The sequence below is a fragment of the Desmodus rotundus genome, chromosome 12 (assembly GCF_022682495.2).
Source record: "Desmodus rotundus isolate HL8 chromosome 12, HLdesRot8A.1, whole genome shotgun sequence".
Lineage (NCBI taxonomy): Eukaryota > Metazoa > Chordata > Mammalia > Chiroptera > Phyllostomidae > Desmodus > Desmodus rotundus.
Genome location: NC_071398.1, coordinates 14,913,435 through 14,927,785, shown reverse-complemented (window position 1 = coordinate 14,927,785; position 14,351 = coordinate 14,913,435). Strand labels below are relative to the sequence as shown.

Sequence of the window (14,351 nt, the reverse complement as noted above, 5' to 3'; positions counted from 1 at the left end):
AGGGTAATTCAGGTGGCAGACATGCAAAGCCACAGAAGATCTACAGGTCTTAGGAGGGCCAAGGCTCAGGCCCACTGCCTGGCTCGTGCCTGTCTTCAGAGATGACAAACAAGTCCTACGCTGCTGCTGCCACCTTTGCTCTGCTCGACTTTGCCACAGTCATACAGATTAGCGAGCAGCTCCTACGGCAATGCTTGCCTTTGAGGGAGAGCAGGCGGGACAACAGGAGGACCTACAAGCAGGATTTTCTTTTAAGAATAGACAGTCCTTAGGAAAACTGAATGTGCTGGGTTATGTGGTCTACTCAGACTTCTACAGTAAACACTTCCCATTCTCCAAAATATATCCAGAACAATGAATTCACAAGATACGCTAGAGAAGTCCTCATGAATTCCATACTTTCATGCCAGCTTCCATTCAGACAAGCAACAGGGGCATGTGGTGGTTCACATGGTGCCAATGAGACCCACTGACAAGCAATTCACTGATACACCAAGGAAGGGAGAAGTCCTACCTGAATGGGTTCGCATGTGCCTTTTCAGCTTGTATGTGTCCCTGCTGGCGTAACTGCACAAGCTGCACTGGAACGGACGCTCTCCAGTATGAGAGCGAATGTGGCGTTTTAATTTGCTGACCTGAAGCACAAAAGCAACCAAACCTCTTACACTTCAGTTAACAAAGACTGTAACGTGAGTGCTGTGGGTTAGGCACAAAAGCTGAGCTTTTGGGCACTCAAATTCAGAGCATAGAAAAAGTCTAACAGACAGTATTTCTTCCTCATTCTTTGTAATTTTTGTTTCTCAAATCCGTATCATAATCCAAAAAAGGGAAATAAACAGGGACACACGAGTCAAAACTGGTCATCATTAACTTTTAAGCTAGATGATAATAAGGACATGGGGGTGTATTATACTATTCGATCTACTTTTATATGTTTGAATTTTCCATAATAATTTAAAAATAATCTGTGCTTATTTATGGATCAATTTTCTTCCAAATGTTGAATCCGAATTACTGAGCACATGGTTTAACTCCCTTCAGCCCCTCTTCCTGTCATCAGCACTGCCCAGACAGGCCAGGCTCAGGAGCCTCTCAATTACCTTCTTCACTACTAACTATGCTTTTCGTCTTCTATGGGTGTATTTCCAACAAAACAGTGACTTTCAAACTTGATTCTAAGAAGTGCTTTGAACACACTCACTACTCTTTGATTTGAAAAATTTTTTAAAAGTATTCCAAATTTCACAATAAAAATCCCCTTGCACTTGTAAGTGCTACATAGCAAATTTTCACAAACTGTAAGTAGTTCAACAATGGTCCCAACAGCATCACTGAATAATGCATCACACAATACTCATCGCACAATAAATTCCTACACGCACAAGACTCTATTCTGTCCCAACAAGCTATTTATTTCTGCTCCAATATCACACTGTTTTCATTTATTGTGTAGTTTTGTAACAAAACCCCCTCATTTCTTTTTTCAAAATGTTCTTATTCATATTGACTCTCTCCAGTTGAAATGTGGAATCAACTTGTGTTGTCTCTTCATTAGTGTCCTTTGGAAAAATTAAGTTTTAAGTTTTCTTCATACAGGTATCAGATGTTTTTGTTCTTCAGTTCACATGATCTTATTGCTGTTAGAATTTGAACCTGTTCCCTACTATTGATAGTATACGCTAAGTCACTGATTTCTGTGTATTTAACCTTGTATATATGTGACCACCCAAACGAACTCTTACTACTCTAGGTTTTTAGCTAATACTCTTGAATTTTCTTTGTAAGTAAGTATGTCTGAAGAAATGAGTTTTGTTTTTTTCCATTTATCATTCATTCCTTATTTTGTTCTCTTACTAAGATTTCCAATACAATGTTGAAATAACAGTAAGATGGATGTCTTGTTTCAAATTTTAATGGAAGTATTTCCAATGATTCAGAGTTAATTTGAATGGGTTTACTATACATTTCTGGTATGCATGCCTTATACTAAAAACAACTTGCTAGGACTTTAGACACTAATTGAGTGCTGAGTATTAGTTTTTTAATAATCTATAGAAATGATCATACGGTTTTTCTTTAGTTTCTCAATGTTGTTGTACACACTAATGTTGAACTATCCCTGCATTTTAGACATACTCTTTTTAGTAACCACTTATTTTTGAAATATATTATTAAATTTGATTTTAAAAATAAATTCACTTAGAATTTTTGCTTTTCTGTGAGAATAAGATAGTTCTTTTTGGTAGTATTGTTATCCAGTTTTGTTAACAGGGTTGTCTCAAATAATAAAGGTGATAAATTCTTTCACTGTTTCTGTGAAGTCTGGTAGAAGTTACCTGTAATGACATGTGGAACTAGCACTCTTTTTTAATGGGTAAATCTCTCACACTCATTATAGTTTCCTTTAGTGGTGGGGAAGGGGAGTGGGAAAGTTTAATAATCTAGTAAGATTTCTATCTCATCTTAAGTCAGTTTGGGGTAGTTTATATCCTCATATTGCAATCACGGTCTTCTTAAGAGAGGAATCAACAAAAAGCGTAACACTCACTTCTACACTGGCATAGTCGCACATGGAACACTTAAATGGCTTCTCATGAGTGTGTTTGTAACGACGATGCCGCACCAATTCTCCACTAGTCACAAAGGCCATGTCACAGTCTGGGCACTTGTGAGGACGTGTACCTGAGAGAAAGGAGGGTATAACAGGAAGACAAGATCAAGGGCACAGTTAATGATAGAGCTCAACTGATAGCAGCATGAGAGTGAACCCTGGTTATTTCACCAACTCTGCACTAGCCTGAGAGTAGGTCCAAAAGCTATGAGAGGGACTGGCTGACTCTACAACACTAACTCCAGAATATTAGAAGCATGCTAAACACTTAGTTTCTCTTAATTACCCACCTGGGCATACCTTTAAATACAAAATCCTTTTTATCCCTATTTTGTGAATATTCTGGTCAATACAAGTTAAAAGTTAATAGGAACACCATTTCTGTTTCAACCCTTGCTAAAAAATATAGAAAATCTTCTAAATGTCAATGTTGTATCCAATATAGGTCACAGAGTTAACAGATATGTGACTTCAGATCCTTTACACATTAAATCTACTCTATTATGATTAGACGTAAGGGCCATTAGGCTGTTCGTATTCTTGGCAGATTTTAAAAAAAAATTTGTAAAAATTTATCTGAGCCAAACAGAGGAGACACACCTAGAAGCAAGATTTCAACATACTGAGAAAAAGTGCCTCAGGTTTTTTCTTTTTAAAAAATACAAATATAATAGCTTGTTTTCTAAATACATTTGTTTTGATAAAGAATTCTAGAGACTTATCAAAGGCTTTACAAAGTAGTATTGCCTTTATGTGATTTAAACAGATCACTTTCAACACTTTCCAACATCTATGATCTGCATGTCAATTCACAGAACATTTGAACACTTTATAAACTAATTATATACATACCCTCTACATTCCTTTTTCCTTTCATTAAGTATCTTACTGTTTTTAATGTTCCATATTACTATGGCCAACCTCTTCTAGCTACTTTATATTCTGAATACTGCACCGGAAACATCATGCCCAGGTAATAATGACAATAAGGAAATAAAGCTGACAGAAGAACAGAGTGCTGTTTTTCTAGACTATCATTCAGAAACTAGGGATCACCCTTAATTGTGAGCTGCAGGTAAAGAGGTGACAGCAAGTTAATCCTAAACACCAAAACCAAAGGCAAGCTACCTCTGAGAATGGAATTACAAAGAGTTACAATGGTAATGAATGCAGGGAGGTAGCCATTACAGAAATGATCCTCCCAGAGACTAAGAGAACCATGGAGAGGGAACTGTGATTGGAGTATGATCATAACTAAGAAATTCCAAGGTATATTCATATGCTCAACTTGCTCCTTTAGTAGCACTGAGGATGCATGAGTGAAGGATAGTGTTTTTGTCTATGAAAAATGTATACTCTGGTGGTACAGATAGGTAAGTAAAACAATAGTTAACAGGATAAGAAAAGCAGCATCCATTTCTCTTATGACAAGTAATCTGAAAAGCAAGAATCTCCAATGTTTACCTAGTACTGTCTAGAGGAAAGAGGCCTGCCTCTGGCAGACATAATCATGGCAATTAAGGAAGAAGTGTACACTGCTGTGGGACAGAGATTTTCATCAGGTCGTGTCACGTGACCACATACGTCTCTCTGCTCAAGATCCAGGCTCACCAAGTCACACTTCAATTGCTACAGCATCTTGACATAGGGTGTCCCCTAGAATGCAATACAACTGCATCTAAAAAATGAAAAGGTGTATTCCTCACCATAAACTGATTTTCCGGTATGTACCTGACCCCTTGATGGTTTGGTCAATATGAATGAGTCCTGCCAAATCAACTCTGAGTAACTGGACAGACCAAACCTCTTATTTTCAAAGCTGAAGACTAGACCACAACAGTGTCCTCTCCCATCTTGGGAAGTCCTATCATGAGACCAGCTGCTTTTATCTAGTCATATGCTGCTTTTATAATGTCTTCAAACTACCAAATAAAACGTATAAAGTGTCTGAGCAGAAACTAGGAAGATGGTAAAAAGTGACTAAGTCACATTAGCAAAAAATACACAAATGCACACAGCCCACTGCTTACAGGCCAATGCCCACTTAATCATGCTCATTATCTCATAAAATGAGGTGGAAAATCTAAACAGAGGAAAGCTATTCTGCATAAAGAACTGGGTGAAAGAAGTCTGTTATTAGCACTTAGGAGTCAAGTGACAACAATGAAAATGCAAAGAGCCTGGAAGAGAGCCTGAAGAGAGATCCAGTGCATGGTCCGACCACTTTAGTGCCTTTGAGACCTGACCACAGCCAAGGTGAAGCTAATACTAGAATACGGAAATATGACAATGAGACACCACTTCACACCGGTCAGAGTGGCCAACATAAACAAACCAACAAACAAGTGTTGAAGAGGATGCGGAGAAAAGGGAACCCTAGTACACTGTTGGTGGGAATGCAGACTGGTGCAGCCACTGTGGAAAACAGTATGGAATTTCCTCAGAAAACTAAAAATGCAACTGCCTTTTGACCCAGCAATTCCACTGCTGGGATTATACCCTAAGAGCCCTGAAACACCAACCAAAAGAACCTATGCACCCCAATGTTCATAGCAGCACAATTTACAATAGCCAAGTGCTGGAAGCAACCTAAATGCCTATCAGTAAATGAGTGGATCAAGAAACTATGGTACATTTACACATTGGAATTCTTTGTAGCAGACAGAAAGGAGGAGCTCCTACCCTTTGCAACAGCATGGATGGAACTGGAGAGCCTTATGCTAAGTTAAATAAACCACAGGCTAAGGGACAAATACCATATGATCTCACCTTTAACTGGAACATAATCAACAAAAGAAAAAAGCAAACAAAATATAACCAGTGACATTGAAATTAAGAACAATCTAACAATAGCAAGAAGGGAGGGGACAGTGGTGAGAAGGGTTTTCAGCAACTACTATAAAGAACACACGGATAAAGCCAAGGGGGAGGGTGGAAGCAAGGGAGGGAGGTGGGTTTGGCTGGGGTGGGGGGCAGTGGTGTGGAGAAAATGCAGACAACTGTAATTGAACAATAAAGTAACTTAAAAAATAAAAATTAAAAAAAAAAGAATATGGAAGTATGTATGGAGTGTGAATGAATAAATGTCTGAATTGCTAGAATGATGCCTTAAACTTTCCATTCTGAGATTACGAATTGCTTATCTTCCTTGAAGTAAAACAACCAGAAACCATGGTTTTTACAAAGATAGAATTTCACTTCTATTTCTAATGTTCTTCATCATAGTGCCTGGTAATTTCTGCCTGGGAATTTTGGGGGTCATTTTTTGGTCAATCATTGTTAAAACTTTAGCAACACAATGGCGATGTCTTCAGGAAATATGACAGGTTAACTACCACAGATAATCTTTTTCTGGATCATCATCCTTTTTTGGATTATTTCCCACTAAATTTTCTTTACATTTGTTTATAACTAAGTCCAGCTGCTTACAAGATATCATAGCATAAAGAGGGTACCGTAAGAATGAACAAAAATCCTTTAACTTCCCACTGGAACCAGCCTGGATGATAATTAAAACCCGAGTTTTAACCTTTGCTATGCTGTAGTCCCCAACATTCTTATCCAGCACCTGTGTGTGTGTTAAGGTGATTCCTCAGGAGCGTGACTGTCCTGAATGCCCTGCCACAGAGATGGCACTTGTGTGGTCTCTCATCAGTGTGACTTTTCATGTGACGATCCAAATTTGAACGTCGCGGACACGTGTAACTGCAAAGCTCACACTGGAATGTCTTCTTTACACCTACATGCAAAATAAAACACTTACTTGCTGACGGGTTAAAAAGTGTTATGACTAATCAATCCCAATCTTAAATTGCTACAAATACCATAATTATCTCATGCCACTAACAGATTTACCTCTTTCTCTTCAGGACTTAGTACTCAATCTGGAAAAACTTCTTTTAGACTGGCTAAAAAGACTAGCACTAACATCATCATCTTAAAAAAAAAATCCACTTAGTATAAAATAAGCTGCATTTGTACTGTGTTATGTACTTTATTCCAAATTGGTTTTACAAGAATATAATGGAAAAAAATAACTTTACCTTTCTTTTTAATTTTTGTTGGTTTTGGAGGCTTCATGTTACCAACCACTTTCTCTGCATTAACCTCAGACAGCAGACCCTCCTGTTGCTCTTCCTCAAAGTCATAGACAGACACATCCACATCTTTGCCCTCCTCTGTATAACGGAGTTTGCTCTTTTTGGTTTTCTTTGTTTTTTTGGCTGGTGGCTGATAGTCTGGGTCTTTTTGCCAACTAGGATCTTCCTGAGGTGGAAGTTCCCCTTGCTCTAGTGTCTCCACCTCTCCATTGGCCCCCACTTTGACCACCTGAAACCCTTCAGGCAAAGGTAAGGTGTGACATATCATGGGTTCACTTTCTGTAAGGCCCTCTTTAGATACTTCATTCTCATAAGCCCCCTGGAGTTCATCTACTGAAGTGGTAGCAACAGGTACAGTCACGGGAACGGGTACTTCAACCAGCTGAAGCTCTCCTATGTTTATGGGCTGTTCTTCCATATTTACAACCTGCAATGTTATGATCTGGGTATCGTCCACAGCAGCCTCTGCTTCTGGGGCGACTGTACCCTCCATTACTTCAGTCTTCATCTGAAGAAGGGTAGGATCGAGCTGTTCCATCATTACCATCTGCACACTGCTATTGACATCCTGGACCACCTCACCCCCATCGGTCTGGTTCTGGGGTAGGTGGCAAGCGTCCTCTTCCTGGCCCCCTTCTCGGCGCCTCTGGTAAGTCTTTCTCTCCTTTCCTTTAATGAAAGTTTCAGATTCCTCCACAATGGCTTCAACCGCCTCACCTTCCATTTCCCCTTCCTTTATTAAGGGAGAACACAGATTGTTATTTAAAAATAAAGTTTGTGTAAATGAAAATACATATAATACATTTTAAAACAAAGACCCCTGAGGAATGAATTAGGCATCAATGGATATTAATAGTACAAAAACATACAACACACATCATGTGCCTCCTGACTACCTACGAAGCAGTCTTATCAAACGAAACAAAAAAAGATCTGAAGCTAATGTAGCCTCCAGATCCAACTACCAATTAATAGGAAATTGTTGACACAGAATATTAAATTACACTACAGGGATGAAATCAGTGAAATCCAGACTAAAGAAAACTCTGCAGGATTAACTATCCAGTTTCTGCTGCAAATAAACCGCCAGGTGAAAAAACGGGAAGGAGAGAGGGAGAACCTACAGATCAGCGGTTCTCAACCTGGGATGACTTTGCCTCCAGGGGGTATTTGGCAAGGCCTGGAGACACTTTTCGGTTGTCACTACTGGGGTGGGTGTGCTACTAGCACCCAGTGGGCAGAGGCCAGAGCTATTACTGAACATCTTGCTATATGCACAGGTCAGTCCGAAACCATGACTCAGACAAAAGAGACTTAAAAGATGCAGCACTCAATCACAGCGTATGGTCTCCTTTGGATCCTGAACCAAACCAACAAATGGTTAAAAAAATATAACATGAGATAATTAAATTCAACTCTGTATATTTTATATTAAAGAATTATTAACAAAACCAGTTTAAATCTTATATATTTCCTGTAACTATTAATGAAAAACTGACGGAGGGCCTTCTTGCTGTTAACTAAATTTTACCATAAAAAACAAGCTGTCATAGTGTTTTTTCACCTTTTCTGGGGGAAGTCAAAACCAGAACTGGACACAGACTCCAAGAGCCCTGCTTGTGGCTACCACCAGTACCATCTCCTGTGTCATATCAATAACATTCATGTATCTCTCTCCTCTATGAGACCAAGAGTTCCTTGAGGACAGGGACGATGTATAACAAGAAATTTTTACTCTTTAGCACTGTGCCTAGACTAGTAAGTATTTGATAAATGCAAACTGAATATATAATAAAAAACAGGAAAAAAACCAGCCAATTCACAGCCTTGGCTCTTGAGTCTTGTGAGTATTCACAGTACCCAGATACCTAAGATTAAAATGGGTCTGAACTATCATCTAAATGATAGCAATAATATGACTTAAAACCTGCAAGTATATACAAGACTAATTCAAAATTAAAATTTAAAGTGTTTTGCGCCCTAGTTGGTGTACCTCAGTGGAGTGAATGGCGGCCTGCGAACCAAAAGGTCTCTGGTTTGATTCCTAGTCAGAGCACATGCCTGGGTTGTGGGCTAGGTTACCAGTTAGGGGCATGCCGAGAGGCAACCATTGATCGATGTATCTATTGCACACAGATGTTTCTTTCCCTCTGTTTCTCTTTCCCTTCCCCTCTCTAAAAATAGATAAATAAAATCTTTAAAAAAATTGTTTTGCATTCTTGCTCTAGTCTGGAACAAAGCTTTTGCTACATTTGTTAGAGGCATGTTTCTTTAATTCTCTGCCCTGGCACCTTAACACTGTATCCACGCTAAGAATTAGAAGGCTCTTAAGCCAGGACTGTCTGCAAGATTCTACATTCTAGGAGTTACTGTCTAACATAAGGGATAGAACAGGTACAACAGTTCTAGGTAAAAGTAGGTAGTTTCAGAGAACCCTATCTAATTTGGTGTAAGAGGCAGAGTGGTGTGTATATGTTGCAGGGGAAGGGGTTGTGTCCTTACACAGAATAAATACATAAGGGAATTGGTTATAAGAAAGAATAACAGCTGCCTTAAAGCATGGGACCGAGGAAAGAATAGAAAGAGACAGAAGAAAGATGTGTTGGTTGTAGCCATCCTTTGAATGGTCTTGCTTGACAAAATACAAAGACCATGTGATATAGGTGGCATTGGGAGCCACAGTGCTTCCTGGGCAAAGCAAAGTTAAAATTTACTCTGTTTACAAAGACAGCGCTTGATTTCTACAACAAAGTGTGTCCCTTTATTGGCAACAGGGAGAGATGTATGGCTTTCAAGGCCCCTCATTATCTACCAGATAACCCACTCAGATTTATGACTTGTTGCTCTTTAGCCATTACTTTTCTCTGAATGTGTCTGCTCATACAATAACCACACTAATTTGTACTTAAATTTTTCTCAAAATTATCCATTCCTCCAGCTGGCTCATGAAATCTCTTTGAGGGCAAAAGACAGGCTTGAAGTTATGTACTTTTTTTTTTTTTTTTGATAGATTCAACAAACCCCATTATCTGCATAGAACAAAACCAAGGCTGATGGAAAACCTCATGGGTTGCTGGCTGTCAGTCTGATTTGTTCTGCCATTACCTACTTTCATTAGTCCCCTTTCTCAACAATGAAGAGAAAAATACTACAATGCTCAATGCAAAGACCTCTTACTAGCTGTCCATGTATCTATTCCATTAAAAGTGGGTACAAGTGTAACAAAATGTTACTGCAGAAGGTGAGCATCAAAGAACATTTGTAGAGTGCTTTAAAATTGGCCTATCAATAAAAAATGTTTGAGCATCAATGTGCTAGCATCCTTATTCCAAGATCTCATTTATATTTCTGATCATAAAAGACTACTTTAAGCATGATCTTAACTATAATTTTTTAAAATATAATCAATATTATTCAGATAGATTATTCTTGGGTTAGGAATACTCTATACTAGACATACAAAGGAATATAAGGGCAAAAGTGAGACCTGAAATGTGAGTCACACATGTGTAATTTTCTAGTAGTTATATTGGGAAAAGTAAAAAGAAAGAGGTAAAATTAATTTTAGTAATCTATTTTATTTAATCCAGTATGTCCCAAATATAATTACTTCAAGATGTAACCAACATGTGCCCTAGCTGGTTGGAACGCTGTCCTGTATACCATTAGGCTGCGGGTTCAATTTCTGGTCAGGGTACATACAGAGGTAATTGTTAATGTTTCCCTCTCACATTGCTATCTGTCTATGAGTGTCCTGTCTCTCTCCCTCCCACTCTCTCTAAAAATCAGCAAACATATCCTCAGGTGAGGATTAAAAAAATGTAACCAATGTAAAAAATCACCGAGATATTTTATATATATTTTCATAATAAACCTTTGAAATCTGGTATATACTGTACACTTACATTACACCTCAGTTCGAATTAGTCACACTGTAGGTTCTCAACAGCCACACATGGCTCAGGGCTATATTGTACTGGACAGCACTTTATACCTTTGTTGCTCGAAGTATGGTCTAAGAACCAGCACTGGCATGACCTTGGAACTTGCGTTGTTTTTTTTAAACCCTCACCCAAGGGCATGCTCACTGATTTTATTTAAAAATTTTAAGAGTTATTTTATTTATTTACTTTTAGAGCGAGGGGAAGGCAGGGAGAAAGAGAGGGAGAAAAACATCATTATGTGAGAGATCTGGTTGCCTCTCATGCACCACCCACTGGGGACCTGACCTGCAACCCAGGTATGTGCCCTGACTAGGAATCAAACCAGCAACCTCTTGGTTTGCAGGCCAGCGCTCAATCTACTGAGCCAAACCAGCCAGGGTGCTCACTGATTTTAGAGAGCGGGAATTGGAGGGAGAGGGGGAGGGAAACATCTATTGGTTGCCTCTCACATGCACCAAACTCAAAAGCTAGGTATGGGCCTGGACGGGGAATCCAACCCAGGACCTTTCAGTTTACCGACAATGCTCCACCCAACTGAGCCACACGGGCCAGGGCACAGCCATGGAACTTGTGGGAAACACAAAACTTTAGGCCCCACCCTTGACCCATATTGACAGAATTTGCAGTTTAATAAATCACCAAGTAGTTTCATATATTCAAGTTTAAGAAGTACTATTTTATATTATTACTCTTCACACATTAAAAAAATTTTTTTTCCCCCAGACCATGAAAGTCTCAAAATTAGGACCCCAGAAAAGACGGTAACTCCAAACGTTGGATTTAGGGAACAGAGAACAAACTGCATTCAACTTGACGACACTCTTGAGAAAAGTAACAAAGGACAAAAGAGCAAAAATTCACAAGCTGTAAATGCTAATGCTGGCTCTGCCAGAAAATCAGTACATAATCCCAGGCTATTTAGATACCCTCTGTAATAAAACTGGTGGAGGAAAAACATTTAATCTCTGAGTTCTGTAGGGTTTTGTAGCATACAATAATTTGAAGAACACAGAAAAATCCATCCTTTCCATCTTGAGAACTTAAAATGTTAGAAATTGCTTTTAAATAACCAAATCCAACTGAAAAGAGGTCATGGAATTATAAACCAGGTAGAAAAAGAATTGGTATAAAGGAGTACAAATCGAAACCAATGTGTTGCCAGGGTGTTGAGCTGACAGAGTATTAGGTCCATGAACTTCACATCTACTCAGGATATTAAAGGAATAGCTTCTATTTTGACAGAAAAATCAGGCACAAAGTAGCAAGCCACCAGCCTCTGGCACACACTGCTTAGAAATCTCAGGGAATCCCCTCAAGCAATGGATCACTTTACCTAACTTCCTCCAGAAGGGAGTCTCTCCTCTGAATCAATAACTAACCTAATAGGCTGGTCGGACCAGGTCTGACTTGACCCACCCCCTGGGGACTGGGCTCTCCTAGCCGTGTCACCCCACCCCCACCCCTGCCAGCAGTTCTGACCCATCTCCTCCCTTCCTTTAAGGACTCAGCTCTGCTCACTGAAGGGGGCGGGGGTGGGGGGAGGGGGGTGGGGGGAGGGGAGAGAAGGTTGTGTGCACAGGAGACTTTTTCTCAGAGTCTCTGCCACTCTCCTTGCTGGAGTTAGCCATGCTTTTTAGGTTTTATAAAATCTTTGTGTGGATCCACACCATTAAAAGGGGGTTTATATTTAATACTGGGACAAAACATTTTTTCAGATTATCAAAGTATGTTAGCTTATTTATAGAAATCTGAAAAACGAAGCACATAAAAGATTTAAAAGTTGTTCATAGTTTCTATACCTAGAGATAATCACCTAGTACTTTGTTTTTTTTCCTGTTATGGTTATGTATTTTTTACAAAGATATTACATTATAAATATAATTTGCATACTCTTCTATATGGCTTTGCTCTATTTTAAGAACCTGTCCTTACTAAATAGTAAAAAGGACTCTAATCCTCCTTAGTCCTCTGTGGTCCTTCTGCCTGGTCCACAAGCACCACTCTCCAAGAACCACACCAGTCAATCCAAAGGCCTTCCTCTCATCCTCAGACTCAGTTTCTCTGGCGTCTGACAGTATGAAACTGATACTCCTCCTTCATCAGCCTCTTTATTCCCTTGGCTCCTGCCTTGCCTAGGTCTCTTCCCTTGACTCTGAGAACTCCTCCTTCTGAGGCTCTGTTCCAACCAAAAAAGAGCCTGGCAAAGCAGTGAGTCCTCTGGGCTACAGTATCACACATAAAAATGGGACTCTGAAGACCAGATACTTCCTATATTCTCTATCATCCTGGTGAAAAAGTAAAGCTCAGAAACATTAAAAAAACCCCATTCAAATCAACTTCTAGGTGGAGGGTAGGCAGGAGGAGGTTCCCTCAGACAGAGGCAGGGTGATCCTGGCATCTGGGGTGAGGAGGCTGGAAGAGATGAAAATGGGCACCTGAATACTTTGCTGGAGGACGCAGAGGTCTAGGCCCAAACACAAAAGGCCGTGAGGTCTGCCCTTGTTCCTAGGCCACTAACCTGGCCTGCGTACTTGGGGAGCTTGCTAGATCAGCCCTCTCCCTCTTGCCTCAGCCTCTTCTTTGCCAGCTCTATGCTGCTCAAATCTCTCCCTCATTAAAACTCCCCTTAACTCCACCTGACAATTTAGCTTCTGCCACCTTTGTATTCCCTCCACGCTCAACCCCACAGTAGCTATCACCACTCCTTTATTTCTCTTCCACACTTTGGTTCACCAGTCTGGTTTCTATTTCTTAAAACTCTATTGAATTGCTCTGAAGTCAGCAATGGCCCTTAACTGGTAAATCCAAAAGACTTTTCTGCCCTTATCTGACTTGACTCCCCGGTGGAATTCAGAATTCTAGTCTAGTCTCTACCCCAGGATTAAATGCCAGACCATCAGAAAACTGGGTATTCTTGGGTCACGGCGTCTTATCCCCTACAGAACTGCTTTCACCAAATTTTGTTTTGGCATTATGCCCTTGGCTTACATTAAAGGTTATGTGGGAGAAATTTCATATGGAATCACATACTTGAAAAAGCTTTTCATTAGAGAATTTTCTCTTTCATTATGAGAGCTATGTAATAGGATCATGTTACTAGTTTTTTTAGTTGAACACATACTGGTCAATTACTTTCTTCTCAAACTATGTGGTAATAACTTTATATGTAATTTATTATATTTTCTATCATTTTTTCAGATTCTTTTTCAAATAAGATGGGCTATAAATGAAATTGTATATGTATACATATATATTCAATTAAAAGAAAATGAAATACAGAGTTATACCATTCTTAACAAATGTATCAAAATAAAAATAACCTCAACTCAAAATGTGCAGACATAGCTAAAGATTACAAAACTCTTCTAGGAGGCATAACAGACCTCACTAAACAGGGACACTATTATCCACATCCATGATCAGAAAGGCCAAACATTGTAAAGACGTTAATTCTATTTTTTATAGAAAACAATTTTCAAAGTCTGCCTGAAATAAACAAGATATTGAAGGTAACAATAAAATTTCTGAAAAACGAAGGCAACCTTCTCTTCCCAAATGTTAACATATCATAAAGCCGCAAGAATTAATAATGTAGCATTGTCACTATTACCGACAATTTAAACAAGATAAAACTCAGAAACAACCCCCTAGTATTATAAAAAGTCATTTTAAATGCGGGGAAAAGGAGATTATCTC

General features: G+C 39.2%; 1 protein-coding gene across 3 annotated transcripts in view; it reads right to left on the bottom strand.

The window, feature by feature from the left end:
* Positions 1-14,351, bottom strand: part of CTCF (CCCTC-binding factor) — a 41,622-nt gene that overhangs the window by 11,977 nt on the left and 15,294 nt on the right. For all 3 annotated transcript variants that reach the window (XM_053916133.2, XM_053916134.1, XM_024556204.4), the window contains 4 exons: positions 6,655-7,444; positions 6,180-6,350; positions 2,549-2,682; positions 515-635 (listed from right to left, as the gene is read on the bottom strand). In XM_053916133.2, coding sequence (XP_053772108.1) covers positions 515-635; positions 2,549-2,682; positions 6,180-6,350; positions 6,655-7,435 — 1,207 coding nt within the window. In that variant the 5' untranslated portion in view covers positions 7,436-7,444. The remainder of the gene's footprint in view (positions 1-514; positions 636-2,548; positions 2,683-6,179; positions 6,351-6,654; positions 7,445-14,351) is intronic.